The 12,845-nt window shown below is 44.3% G+C and overlaps 2 protein-coding genes and 1 pseudogene across 13 annotated transcripts; 2 read left to right on the top strand and 1 right to left on the bottom strand.

Annotated features, from left to right (window-relative positions):
* LOC110437020 lies at positions 3,019-8,685 on the top strand. 12 transcript variants are annotated; one of them, XR_002455042.1, is made up of 6 exons: positions 3,019-3,661; positions 4,585-4,738; positions 5,138-5,253; positions 5,706-5,927; positions 6,366-6,428; positions 6,830-7,257. XR_002455042.1 is itself a non-coding variant. In XM_021465013.1 (5 exons), the coding sequence occupies exons 2-5, from the start codon at positions 5,155-5,157 to the stop codon at positions 8,527-8,529; spliced, it is 423 nt and encodes a 140-aa protein (XP_021320688.1). In that variant the 5' UTR covers positions 3,668-4,738; positions 5,138-5,154; the 3' UTR covers positions 8,530-8,685. The 12 variants fall into 12 exon arrangements, 4 of the variants coding, with proteins under 4 accessions (XP_021320688.1, XP_021320686.1, XP_021320685.1 ...); XR_002455039.1 differs by having other exon boundaries at positions 4,560-4,738; XR_002455043.1 differs by having other exon boundaries at positions 4,560-4,738; positions 6,332-6,428.
* On the bottom strand, positions 8,603-10,782 carry LOC8076593 (annotated as a pseudogene).
* LOC110437018 lies at positions 11,484-12,801 on the top strand. The gene is made up of 2 exons (XM_021465006.1): positions 11,484-12,204; positions 12,286-12,801. Exons 1-2 carry the CDS (start codon positions 11,968-11,970, stop codon positions 12,652-12,654), a joined length of 606 nt encoding a protein of 201 aa, XP_021320681.1. The 5' UTR covers positions 11,484-11,967; the 3' UTR covers positions 12,655-12,801.

Here is a 12,845-nt window from a genome sequence, read left to right as displayed (position 1 = left end):
CAACAATTAAAGTTAAATGAACATGCTGATACATGGTCCTACATCTGGAACTCCAACAAATTCTCAGTCAAGCGTGCTTATAGGCACCTGAATGGCAGTCAAGTGGTTCACCTGGCACACAGATGGATTTGGTCCTCTTCTTGTCAAAGCAAACATAAAGTCTTCTTCTGGCTTGTGCTTAAAGACAGAATCAGCACAAGAGAACTACTAAAGAGAAAGAAAATGCAATTGCCCGATTACACATGCGTTCTTTGTAATGAAGCCATTGAAGAATCTTTAACGCACCTGATGCTGGGGTGTCAATTCGTCAGACAGTGTTGGGCGATTGTCAATGTTGAAGTGGATCTGGATCTTGACCCGTTTAAAATCCTAGAAAGCTTCAAGGAGCAGTTAGGAGTACATTTCTTCATGGAGGTAATCATACTAATGTCCTGGTCAATTTGGAGGTCCAGGAATGATTTCATCTTCAGGCAGATTCAACCTTCCATAGTCTCAATAAAAGCAAACTTCAGAGAAGAATTTGGATGGCTGCTACTAAGAGCCAAAAGAGCTTATTTTCCGGTGATTGAACAATGGATTGCAAATCTTGTTTAGCGTGGACTTGGGCAATTCTTCTGTTGATCTTCTTCATTTCTTTTTTTGTTTCCTAAACTTGTAAACTTGTTCTCCTCCTTTCTTGTAATCTTCAAACGTCTTTTAAATAAATAAAGCTTCCTGCAGGGGTGCAAACCCCTCCAGTTCAATCAAAAAAAAATATCACATCTGCATCTGTGGGTGACCGATGAGTCACCTATTGGAAGTTTGGAACATATAACCAAAAATATATATAAAGTTTAAGAGAAAATAATAGAATTAGTAATCCATCATCACCAATGAATTAGAAGTCCACATCAACTTAAATCAAGTCCAGTCAATACTATGTAGACAATATAGTCCGCACAAATCATCTTAAATTTCTTTTTTCTAGGCTTACGCTAAACATTAATTAGTTCTAGACCTCTAATTTGAGGGGGGAGGGGGGGATATAATAATATATGTTTCAAGCCCAACTGGTCACTCATGAGTAAAATATGACACCAGCACCTGCCCCCGACACCATCACGTTAAGGTGCTTCTATTTCTTTGAATGTGTGATATATGTGCAGTAAATTATAGTCCTACACACGTGGCTGCTACCGGCTCTTCCTCCCTACGTGGAGAGATCCCCTCTCCTTCTCTTCCTAGCTCCTCCCTGCATGGAGATCACCATATCCGCATCCGCCGTCAAGGAAGGCAACATCCCCGTCTTGGTCGAGATGGTGGAGGTCGGCACCTCGCGGCAGAAGGAGAACGCCACCCTATCCGTCCTGCACCATGGTTGTCTACGAGCTAGGCTTCCATCTTGCCCCTCGTCACCCTCTCCCAATCCTCCTCCACCCCTCGTCACCCTCTCCAAATTTGTTTCCATTTCCGATTGCGAAGGCAGAATAGCACCTTGGAGATACGAGATCCGCGTCTCCCACACTCTACCGGCCTCGGGGGCATATTCTCGGATGGCGAGGAGGACCACATCAGCGCCCTCACCGATGACATCCTTCTCAAGATCCTCGCCTGCCTCGGCTGCACCCGTACCACTGTGCACACGGCCTACTCGCGCACCGGTGGCACGGGCTTTGGGCCCACCTCCTCGCGTTCACAGTCCACCGCATCGCGCCCGGCCCACTTGATGCCCAGCTCGAGGGTGCATCGGCGACTCCTTCCTTCCCGTATCCACCGGTCGCTATCGAGAGGAACAAGGTGAAGGGGGTACCTGTACGTACCAACTAATCAAGGCAACCAAACAAAAATTAACTTAGCCAGTCTTAGCTAGTACAAGACAACCATACACTAGTAGAGTGACTTGACTTGGATAGGCTACCTCAAGCTTGACTTATTTTTCTAGCCAGAGTACCTACGGCTACACAGCCATGATCCATCGCTCTACTTTACCACACGTCCACACAGCATTTAGTTTACTGATTTTTTTTTTGAGGAAAATGTAGTTTACTGAGTCTATCATGCCACATCATTAACAAAGTCAAGTACGTATATATACATGTCGCCTTCAGCCCATCAGCATCTCTGCCAACTGCATGCATCTTCGATTATTGCTAAATTGAAAACCTACTGATCCATATAACGAATCACACTTATTAATATGTTGAATGCTACTATGCTAGGCACAATAATTGTACTCGCTTTGTCTTTGAAATAGATTCCTTGCAATTTTACGATAGATTATGTGAGTATCAGTAGATAGTTTCGTTGCGTTGTTTTAAAAAATAATATGACATACAAAATGAAATGAACCTCAAATAACACTCACTTTCAATGAAAAATTTCGTTCTATAGTTTCATAGGTATGTAATTTCATAACTCATAATAAGGTAATAATGTGAAGAGAGTTTTATCCTATAAAACTTATTCTTCCCTTTTCTTAAAAACATTAGCATGTCATCGAAAATACCTACATGAGAATGAACTTATTTAATTTAGATAAAACTCTTATGAAACTTCCACTGACATTGGTCTTAGTATGACAGAAAAAATTATACTACTATTTAGACCTTGTTTAGTTCATCCTAAAAACAAAAAACTTTTCAAGATTTTCCGTCACATCGAATTTTGCGACACATACATGAAGCATTAAATATAGATGAAAACAAAAACTAATTACACAGTTTATCTATAAATCACGAAACAAATCTTTTAAGCCTAGTTACTCCATAATTGGACAATGTTTGTCAAATAAAAACAAAAATATTGCAATGTGAAAAAAAATCCAAAAACTTTTTGGATCTAAACAAGGCCTTATTATTAATTGTAGTAGTTGCACACTGGCTGGTGATGGTTTCAATTGTGCAGTAATTATAGCATTTACTACATCTATCAACTACAACAACCATTCTCTACAACTAAAAAGACCCGGAGGTCATCGTCAGCCCACGCTAATCGCCCCCCCTCGCGCTAATCGCCCCCCCCCCCCCCCCCCCCCCCTCGCGCGCTAACCCATCGCCCTCCCCCCTTACGCAACCGTCGTGGGATCGCCGGCCGCTGGACCGCCTTCCCCCCTTACGCAACCACCGCTCGCTCGCTCACTGGATCTGGTCCACACCGCCGGCCATCATAGCGCCCTCGCTCTGGCGCCCTTTGAGAAGCAGGACCACCCCCACCCCGAGGACTGGCCGTGGCCCAGAGCTGCCCTCGCTCCGGCGCACTTTGAGAGGCAGGATCCGCCGCCGCCCCACATCTTCGCCGCGCTCCGGCCCCATCCGCCGCCTAGCCACTGCCCCGACCCCATCGCCGACGCTGCCCCGTCCGGTCCCATCCTGACCTGCCCTTGTCCGACCTCGTCCTGTCGCCGGAAACCACCTCTGCCGTCGCTCCTTCAACCTTCGAACATCGTTGTGCCTCATCTCCACCAGATGCCGCCACGCCGAGGTCATGACAAAGAGCTGCTCGCGACGTCGTACCACGGCGACGGGCATCGCGTACCTCAGCGACGATTGTTGCCTTGCTGACTGGCCGCTGATGCCTCAGTGGGCAGTGGGCTGCAGCAACCGATGGATCAGCTAGCAGCGCCGACACCCACACATCTGATCCTCTCCAGTCTCCATCACGTTATTCAGAAAGGAAAAACAAGGTAAGGAGAAAAAAGATTAGCTCTTCTATTTTAGTTCCCATCATTAAGTGGCTAAATAGGATTTGATTTTAGGAGTTTTGGTTATTTGTCCATATTTATATTTATGACATTAAGCAATTAAATTTTACTATTTTTTCAAATCATAGATACGTCATGGAAAGGTATTTTAAGAGAAGCACACAACTAGATGGTATTGCAAATGCCATTAAATGTGTGAAATCAAATAGATTGCATTTGGGTAATCTTAGTAGAGATGGATGGGCCAAATTATTAGATGATGAGGTGAATGAGTTTTGTGACATGCATGATATTGCTAGATTGGAAGTGGAAGATGCATATGTTGATCCAAAAAATCAAGGAAAAAAATCTAGAATTGTATAAAAACATCACATGGACTGGACTGTTCCAATGAAGTTATAGATTGGCTACTCCAAGAGCTTGATAGCCACTTTAATTAGACAATCTCTGAATTGCATTAAGGGAAATTATGTAACAGTAATCCTTACTTGAGAGGAGATTGATGCAAACTGTATAATTCATGCTTTTTACAAAATAACTAGATTGTGTTCAGCTCACCATATTCATGCCTTTTACCAAGACACTAGGATATGCACTACATGTTGATTTTTTTGACACTTGTATGGCTCCTGGTGATAGCTGAATAGCTTTCCGAGGATGAGATTGTTGGGTTAAGACAGCTATTCAAGGTGCTGAATGTTAAAAGCTGCAGTTACTTTTGCTGACCTTATAGCAGGTTTAAGGAGATGTGGTACTGAATTTGGAGGATAGAAAAATGTTTATATAATGAAAGTGTTAAATGAGATATTGTCTTGTTTGACACATGGCTTGTTGTTAGTACGTCACTCAGCATTTTTCAATCAGTGGTTTATAAGCGCAGGCTGATAAAGACAATATCACCACAGCTCTGCCTCTTAACGGAATAGAATGGGAAGTGCACTCGATGACAGCTTTTACTTGCTTCGACAAAGACAGAAATGGTAATATCATAATCCCAATCATCTCGAGGACAAGTTGGGCTGGCCACTACATCTCTTGTACTGTAGCTGAAGTAAAGTGGTATGTAGTCAATCACATTGTTGATCATATGCAATGTTAATGATTAGCCATTTATAATTTGGTCTTGGATTATCATAAATTTCAGTTCCATATAAAATTCTACTTGCATAGTGTAGCAAATTTTTTTGCCTGTACTCTGAGCCATGTCTGCTGCCAAGTGGTCACCCTGGTCACCGTTAGGGAACAGGTGGCTACACTTGCAATATTTGTACGTAAGGGATGTATAGATGGTGAAAATTTTAGCTATGACTGAGTTGAATTCTTATGTTGTACTGTGTCCAACTTTCCATACCATTGCACATGTTGTGAAAAAAATGATTTTTCCTTTTCTATTCAAATTTATCATGGCTAATTGATGCTGATTGTGTTTCTGAATTCTACTTCCTAACTGGTATTCAGGTGCCAGGTACAAGTGCATGCTCAGTGCCTTAAGGGATGATGAGGGTCAGTCTCACAGACTAGGTACAAGTGCATGCCTGGTGAATTGTTTCAACATCCATAAAAAATATTTAAAGGTAGCTTATTTAAATTGTTTTAGTATATATTATTTGTTGTTAACCTTTGGGTCCTTCCTTATTTAATTAATAATGCCACCGAGGGGTGTTCCCATGGTTTCTGTTAAAAAAAACTATTAATCTAGCTAGCTTTATGCTGCCACAAGCCCATAACAATTCAAGTTATCTTGTTTAGGTGAGTTTTCTCCATGTTCCAAGACCTGTATTGTTCTAAGATTACCATGAGTCACCATCGGATGTGCATGAAGAATAAGGGAACAAACAGAACAAGTAGCATTTAGACAACGATAGATTCTTATATGATTTGTTATAGTTTGAAGGGAATGCATGTATAAGAATAATTTCTTTTGAATGGATAACTTACTGATTTTGTTATGAGTAAGATAGTTGCTAATGATTATCTTTTACCTGATTTTTTTATGTATCTCTTTATTGTGAAAATATACATCAAGGCAGAGGAGCACAAGATGCTACAGCGGGTTCCAGCCCATCATGGACTCACAACTGGCATCGGGTTGTGGCCCATCATGGACTCACAGCTGATTGGGTCGTGCCCACTGGCTGCCATGAGCGAGCTGCCTAGCATCGCCGAGCAGTGCCTCGGCAAGTCGGCAAGTCTGCATGAACCCAAGGAGTGTCTCGTGCTTCAAGCACTCCATGGAAATATTGTATGGGTAAGTTATCCATATCTTCTACACTTATGACTAAATCAACGAATGTAAGAATGATTTTAATTCTTTTTGACACGAATTAGATTGCACGTGCTTCATCAACTACACTATACGGCAATTGGGAGCCATGACTAACTGTTTTTGGCACGAATTAGATTGCACGTGCTTCGTCAACTGTTTTTGCCTAATCTGTCAGTGTTTAAGTAGGCACTAGCAAAAGATGACGAAAAAATTGAAACATGTGAAATGCAGGCCTCCCTTTTTTCTTTTCAACCTAATAATATATCATGCTGAAATCGGAATGTTTGAATTAAAAAAAGGACTTTCTTGTTCTATTGGAATACGCAACGCTTTTGAATTTCTGCTCTGAAAGTCTGACAAAGCAGTTGAGTCAAACGTTTTGACAGACTGGTCAATTTTGGATTCCTCAACTCCTAACAGGACTGGGCCTCTGTATGACACCTCAAGGATTTCGGAGCGACATAAGGAGAAATTTCGGTTCAGGTGTGTCAATTTCTCCCTTCCCCTTTAATGTTAGTGTGTACTCTGTACATATGGCTCATATGGATCTGTACTGAACATTGTTTCCTTTTATTTTTTGATTTTGGCGAAGGAATCTCATTGTAGCTTGCACTTCATATTAGATTAGGGTCCTATATTGCAGCATGTTAAGCCAATGCACTTTTTCATATGTTTTCTTGAACTTCAATTCAGCATAAGCAAGAATGGAGTACTATAGAATTGTAGGTTCAGTAAATTGAAGTAGCACACTCTTTCTCGATAGCTCACATAATGATTTCAGAGAAGAAATTATTAATTAACAAAAATCTCATCATTAGGGAGCCAAACTTCCTATTTTATGAGATTTGGTGTACACTACAACAGAGTTTTTTTTCTTATTGAAGGTTGCATCTGAATCATCACTTAACCAATGCAAAATTCAGTTGCCATAGTACTTCCCGGATCAAGAAACCTTGTGATTCCTGCAAAAGATACTTGGACCATTTGGATGGAAAAAATCAAAATGTCAGACCCAAGAATTTAATACTCCAAGATTGCTGCCACTATCCGGAAGATCTTGTGGAATCATTTTCTACAAGTTAATACTCCCTATCCACTCATCAATGTGTTGGTCTATCCTATACCAGTATCATCTCTGATAAGATTTACTTTTACAAGCCATGCATGCTATTCTTGTGCTGCTACTTTTGTATGCTAACAAAATGTTTGAGGCATATTTGCTGGATATTCAGATGTTACAAACCAAGTGTCATAACATGGTTTGTAAACAACTTTCATACTTGGAATACAATAGTATAGTTCTTTATTGAAATAGCTCTTCTCTTCTCCAAAATAACCATATTGTGCAAAGAAACAAAAAAGAACTAATTATTCCATATTTTAATAGCAAATGGTTAAACTCCTGTAACTGAGACTACGTTGATGCTTCAGTAGCCTGTACAAGGATAATAATCTCCATCCAAAATACTCTGCAAGTCACTTCTTTGTAGTACTTGTAGTTCACCTATCACAACTGTAAGGTTTGATTGGTTTGGCTTGCCTTTATAGATTGATGATTATGCATTGGATTTTATGTGTGGTGGTTATATGACGAAAGATGTATTTTATACTCTTGAAATAGTTAGGACAGTATTTTAAAATGCTAAGATTGTGAATCAGTTAGGGCAGTGTTTTAATTTCCTAGGGTACCAGACTAGGAATAGAGCATTAGCTGTCCTATCCTTTCTTTTTCCAATGTACCTGCTACAGTACCGAAAACTTTTCACTTTTCGGAACTAAACAAGGCCTCAGGTTGTCTCTGCAAGAGTTGTTTGGCGAAAGATCATTCTGCAAGATCGCCAAGTAAAAGAGATCAGAACTATGACATACTCCCTTCGCCCCCAAAATATGTCTCATTTTTTAGACATCTTGTTTGACTCTTTCTCTTATTCAAAATTTGTATATAAATATCATTTATTTTGCTATGACATATTTTATGATTAGATACACTTTAATAATAACTTATTTATTTATTTATTTATTATGTGCACAAAGAAAACTAAATAATATAATAGTCAAATATAATATCTGAAAGTCAAAAGTGTCGCCTATTTTAGAAGGGAGTATATGTATGTGTTGCTAAATTGAAAGATAAGATGAGACACTTTTCTATGCATTTTTTTAGTAGTACAAAATGTTTAAAATTGAGTTACCATGATATATATTTTTTCCCGTTGCACGCACGGGCACTCAACTAGTCATGGAAAAAGAGTGGGTACACTAAATACAAGGGCCATTTGCATTGCTTTCTAGACAAATTTTTATTTTAAGATAAGAATCTATTTCTTTATTTATGGATGGAGGAAGTAGTCTAGGGCCTTGTTTAGTTCCGAAAAGTGAAAAGTTTTCGGTACTGTAACATTTTTGTTTGTTTGTGACAAATATTATCTAATCATGGACTAATTAGGATTAAAAGATTTGTCTCGTAATTTACAGCTAAACTATGTAATTAGTTTTTGTTTTCGTCTATATTTAATGTTTCATGTATGTACCATAAAATTCGATGTGACGGAGAATCTTGAAAACTTTTTGGTTTTCAGAGTGAACTAAACAAGGCCTAGCTAGCTTTCGACACCAACACACATGCTGCAGGCGTGCCCAACAGTAGTCTATCACTCTATCCATCAATCATCCATACTTAGAAAAACCCACATGTGACGTGTATTGTACACACAGAATAAAATAAAAACCATTACGTGCATACGTGCAGAGTCCGTATTACATCATCATCACCACCACCACCACCACCACCACCACATACATGGATATTATTGTGAATTTCTATACATCATCATTCATCAAGTACGTGTACGTACGTTGAGACTGATCGAATCACGCGGTTCATGTTCATCACGGCCCGAAGTAGACGTGATCCGGAAGCCTGGGCTCAGGGATAGCCTTGAGCTGGTGCATGCGAGACACGGAGATCCCAAACTTCTCCTCCATGCCCAGCTCCTCCGGCGCCATGCCGCCGGGGAGCCGCCACGCGTAGCCGTGCACCATGTTCGCCAGCACGAGCTGAACCATCCTGAGCCCAAGGCCGTTGGCGGGGCACATCCGGCGGCCGGCGCCGAACGGCAGCAGCTCCATGTCCTGGCCCTTGACGTCCACCTTGCTCATCTTGCTCCCGGCGAGGAACCGCTCCGGCCGGAACTCCCCGGCGTCGTCGCCCCACACGGCGGCGTCCCTGCCGATGGCCCAGACGTTGACGAGCACGCGCGTCCCCGCCGGGACGTCGTAGCCGGCCACCGTCGTTCGCTCCCGCGACACCCGCGGGACCAGGAGCGGCACCACCGGGTGCAGCCGCGTCGCCTCTTTCACGACGGCGGCCAGGTACGGCAGCCCCGGGATGTCCCCCTCGCCGACGACGAGGCGGTCCCGGCCCACCACGCGGTCCACCTCGTCGGTCACCTTGCCCAGCACGTCGGGCTTCCTCAGGAGCTCCGACATGGCCCACTCCACCGTCACCGACGTGGTGTCCGTGCCGCCCGTGATGAGCTCCAGAACGGACGCCTTGACGCCGTCGCGGTCGAGGGGGACGTCGAGGCCGCCGGGGTCGTCGGCGAGTTGCAGCAGCAGGTCGACCATGTCCTTGGGCACGAACGCGTCGCCCTCCCGCCGCCGGCGCTCGCCGTGCTCGCGCAGGACGTGCTCGATGAACCGGTCGAACATCTTGGCCACCCGCTTCATCCTGCCGATGTACCCGTGCGGGTCCAGCCAGCTGAGCCACGGCACCATGTCCCCGACGTGGAGCGCGCCGTTGAGGAAGAAGATCTCCTCGATCATCCACCTGAACTCCTCCGGCGTCGCGGCCGCCGCCGACGACGCGTCGTCGTCCTCGCCGACGTACTTCTTGCCCAGCACCATGCGCGAGATCACGTTGAGCGTCACCATCAGCACGTGCTCGTGCTCGAGCTCGTCGGGTGCAGGTCGCGCAGCATGGCGCGGACCTCGTCGGCGCGGACGTGCTCCGTCAGCCGGAGCTGCCGGGCGCTGAGGAGCTCCGTGACCCACAGCTTGCGGAGCTGCCGCCAGTAGGGGCCGTAGTGAGACCACAGCATGCCGGAGTAGTTGTAGACGGTGTACTTGCCGCAGGCCATGCGTGGGCGGTCGAGGTACGCCAGGTCCTGGGTCTTGAGAAGGACCTCGGCCACCTCGACGGAGGAGGCGACGACGGCGGGGAAGGCGCCGAAGCGGAGGGACATGAGCGGGCCGTACCGCGCCGACAGCGCGTGGATGGAGCGGTGTGGCAGTGTGCCTAGGAGGTTCAGGTTGCCGATCACCGGCCACGGCCGAGGGCCCGGCGGCGGCGGGAGGAGGTTGCGCTTGCGCGCTTGTAGTTGCCCGTGGCGGAGGACGGTGGTCGTCGTCACGAGGAAGAGCGCGGTGGCCAGCAGGATCGTCGTCGCGAAGGAGGACGATGCCCATGGTGGTACTGGTAGTGGTACCTCCATTGCTGGGAAATGGAAGAGTACGTGTGTGGTGGATTCTATCTCTATCTCTATGTTGTGTTCAAGTGGTTTACGATAGCGGTTGACATGGATGGATGTGTGAAGGCAATTGTTCGGCTCTGGTTTCCATGTACGACGAGCACGTGGCCCTCGGTGGCCCATGCTTGGTGTTTGCACAACGTCCAAACTCTCAGTGAGGTCAATCAAATCCACCCGTCGCTTAGCGCTGGGCCCATGGGAGCAAGCAGCAGAGCCACTGAAAGCTACTGTACTCGGCTACTCCCTCCGTCTACATTGTTTAGGCCTTCACCCAAAAAACCAAAATCTTTTCAAGATTCTCCGTCACATCGAATCTTACACCACATGCATAGAGTATTAAATATAGATGAAAATAAAAACTAATTACACAGTTTACCTGTAAATCACGAGATGAATCTTTTAAGTCTAGTTACTTCATGATTGGATAATGTTTATCAAATAAAAACGAAAGTGCTACAGTTCCGAAGTTGACTTTTCAGTTTTTGAAACTAAACAAGGCCTTAGTTCCAAAACTTATTTGCAAAATGGACACGGCAGTAATTTCGTTTGTATTTTATAATTATTGTATAATTATAGAATAATTAGGCTCAAAATATTCGTCTATCAAAATCTAAATTATAGATAAACTGTATAATTAGTTAATTTTATTTATATTTAATGCTTATCCAAAGATTTGATATGACGGGAAATCTTAGAAATTTTTTGGAACTAAACAATACCTTCAAAAAATTTAGCTCCTCAAAACGCGAGATGTGTATTTATTTGTAGATGGAGGGAGTATGTTTTTTTGCTCCCACACTCTGTCCTTGTTTAGTTCGTCCTAAATTCAAAAAACTTTTCAAGATTTTCTATCACATCAAATTTTATAACACTTGATATAGATAAAAGAATAACTAATTTACGAGATAAATCTTTTAAACCTAGTTAATTCATAGTTAGATAATAATTATTAAAATACAAAAAAAAATACTACAATATTATAATCTTTTTTTTTTATCTAAACCAGATCTATCTTTTCTCTTCTCTCGGTGGATATTCCACGACTCCGAATGCCAAGCTATTTGCATTTCCCTCGTTTGGTTGAAGAAACGCAAAACGGGCTCCTAGACCTTGTTCATAGCTAATGGCTAAGATGAATCTAGCAACAAGACTTTTATGAAGTTGACAGAGAAGAAGATTGAGAACAATCCTAGTAGGTGGCATGAGGTCTTGTCTGAGGCTTTGTGGGCTCATCGTGTCTCAAGGGGATGGCGCTGCTAAAGTTTCTCCATTTGAGCTTGTTTGTGGTCAAGAGGTCATGTTACCTGTCAAAGTGAATTTGGATGCATATAGACTTGCAAAGCAAAATGATCTATCTGCTATTATGTACTAAGATGACTAATAAGAGAATACAAGCCTTCAAAGAGATTGAGAAAGACAAAGCTGGACAGACCGACCAGAGTACACCGGCCAGGTCGAAGAGTTGATGAACCTTATCGAGTGGTCATGTTTGGATGGGCCTGGCGTGGTCGGCAATTTCCTTAGCTCACGAGTGCAGCCCGTGCCAGAGGAGGGTCCACCCGGGTTATGAATACCAAGGAAACCAAGACACGACGAGGATACACAAGGACAACCTGGAGAAGCCAGAAGTCCAGCACAGAATCAACGAGCTGTTCAATCTCGCAGACAGCAGCTTTGTGCGTAGCGACAACCGGATGCACGCATACAAGTTGGGTCGACCAGCTCCAAAGGTAAGGAATAAGTTTGCACAACTTGCAATTTTATTCGTTGTCGTTCTCTTCCTCTGATAACTTATTACCACCGTCTCGCAGATCGGAGATATTGACCGAGCGTCGATGTATGTGTCCCTGGCGCCCGGCATAGAGCACCCGACAGGAGTAGACCCGCCTATGGATAACGCTGCTCGGTGTTATCGATACACCAGTAGTGATGAAGATGACGGTCAAGCAGTGCCGACCACCGATGACAGAGTCGCCGACAAGAGACCGATGGCTGGGGAGCAATCCCAAGCAGGGGTGGTGCCAAGAGAGTCGGCGCAAGGGCCCTCGTCCGGCCAGGGCTCGGCTTCGGGCGCCCGAGCGCCGAAGCGTCGACGACTGCTTCGAGTCGTTGATGACGATGAGGAGGAAGAGGAGGCGGCCCCAGATCTGGTCCGCAGACCACGTAGTCGTTCTAATTAAAGTGGTCCTGGCGCCTAGCACACGACGCGCTGAAGACCCGCCCATTGCACAGGCCCCTGACGAGCAGGCGCGTTCAGACCAGGCGCAACCAACAGCGGTGGCTGACCGCGCCAGGCGCATGATCTTCTCAACGTCGCACAGGAGCTCCAACCTGTAAGTAGAAAAAGGATAGTTGTGTCTTTCATAATATT

Source organism: Sorghum bicolor, chromosome 7 (genome assembly GCF_000003195.3).
Source record: "Sorghum bicolor cultivar BTx623 chromosome 7, Sorghum_bicolor_NCBIv3, whole genome shotgun sequence".
Taxonomy (NCBI): Eukaryota; Viridiplantae; Streptophyta; class Magnoliopsida; order Poales; family Poaceae; genus Sorghum; species Sorghum bicolor.
This window is presented reverse-complemented; position numbering and strand designations above follow the sequence as displayed.